This window comes from Kryptolebias marmoratus, linkage group LG8 (assembly GCF_001649575.2).
Source record: "Kryptolebias marmoratus isolate JLee-2015 linkage group LG8, ASM164957v2, whole genome shotgun sequence".
NCBI classification, from domain to species: Eukaryota; Metazoa; Chordata; class Actinopteri; order Cyprinodontiformes; family Rivulidae; genus Kryptolebias; species Kryptolebias marmoratus.
In genome coordinates this window covers 1,338,638-1,339,949 of record NC_051437.1, presented here as the reverse complement: position 1 = coordinate 1,339,949, position 1,312 = coordinate 1,338,638, and the positions used below count along the sequence as shown (strand labels likewise).

Genomic DNA, 1,312 nt, shown 5'->3' with positions numbered 1-1,312 from the left:
TGTTTAATTCTGTAACTCTGTCTGTAATTTTGTTCTTGTGTTGTAAAGCACTTTGAGTTGCCTTGTGCTGAAAAGTGCTATATAAATAAATGTACCTACCTACCTGTCAAGTTGGGTTCTGGGCTGCCACCTCTCCTGGATCATCTTGGGCCCCTCATTAAAATGTGGGGCCAGTGTCCCCCCCGTCACACCCCCCACCGGTGGTTGGTGCCTCTGCCCACCGGTGCTTGGGTGGCTCTTGTCGGGGGCTGGGTGCCGGGGTATGTGCCGGCTCGCCTTGGTGGCTGCTTGCTGGGGCCCGGGCGCCCTGGCTCGGTCGGGCCTCGGCTGGGGGGTGGTGCGCCCTCGGGGCTCGGGTCTCTCTCGTTGGCTCGTCGCTGCGGCCCCTGGGGCTTCTGCATCGTGGCTGCTGGGGGTCACCTGGAGCTTGCCCCTGCTGCCCTCCTGGGTGGGGTCCGGTTGTCCCTGCGGGGGGACCCCGGGGCTCCGGGCTTGGGGGCTGCTGTGTGTCTGTGCCTCCGCTCTTCCTGGTGCCATCCTCATGTCCTGGGGGGTGGATATGGGTCCCCACACTCACTACCAAATATTCTTAAGGAGAAACCTTGTAGATACATATAGATACACATACATACATATCTAGATTCAGGTGTCTGTCAGATACATCTTTAGTTGGGCTGCGGTTGTCTCTAAATACCCTCTTGTATTACCTGACTCTGTGTACTTTCCATTGAAGTTATAATTATCATCATATACTGCATATATGCTTTTTGTTGTTGTGGATTCTTTGTTTGTTTTCTTTTTCCTCAGGTCCTGTGGCAGAGTTCAAGGGTGTTAACTTGTTTTATCTCTATGGTTTTTCTCTTCAAACCTTTTCCTCCGTCTCTTTTCCCCGTTCTCTTTCTTCTTCCTCATCTTTGTGTCCATTACAACTGAAATAAACCCAAAGCAATTTCTAATAAAGTTTTATATACCAAGGGGAACATCATGGTGAAGCCAAAATGTTCCGCCTGTGAAAGCCAATCTGTTGGGCCTTACCCTGACATTCAGATGACACACAGCTGGACAGGACACGTTTAAAAAAAATAAATAAATAAATAAAGCTGCCTCATCTGACAGAGAATCAGAGGCAAATGTAGGAAGGATGGTGGGAGTTTTCTCTCTAATTGAAATAATTTTATTTATAAAGAATTTCACAAAGTCATCACTACTTAAGAGTTAAAGAGATACGTGGCTCAACAGAGATGTGACTCTTTATTAGTCTAGCTACAGTAATTAAAGATGAATATTATACAGTTCTAGCTTTACATAGGGC

The 1,312-nt window shown here is 47.9% G+C and overlaps 1 protein-coding gene across 1 annotated transcript in view; it reads right to left on the bottom strand.

Annotated features, from left to right (window-relative positions):
- LOC108250357 (basic salivary proline-rich protein 1-like) overlaps positions 1–537 on the bottom strand; it is a 2,124-nt gene extending 1,587 nt beyond the window's left edge. Inside the window, exon 1 of the mRNA XM_017440201.1 lies at positions 199–537. Coding sequence (XP_017295690.1) covers positions 199–537 — 339 coding nt within the window. The remainder of the gene's footprint in view (positions 1–198) is intronic.
- Positions 538–1,312: the final 775 nt, after the last annotated feature.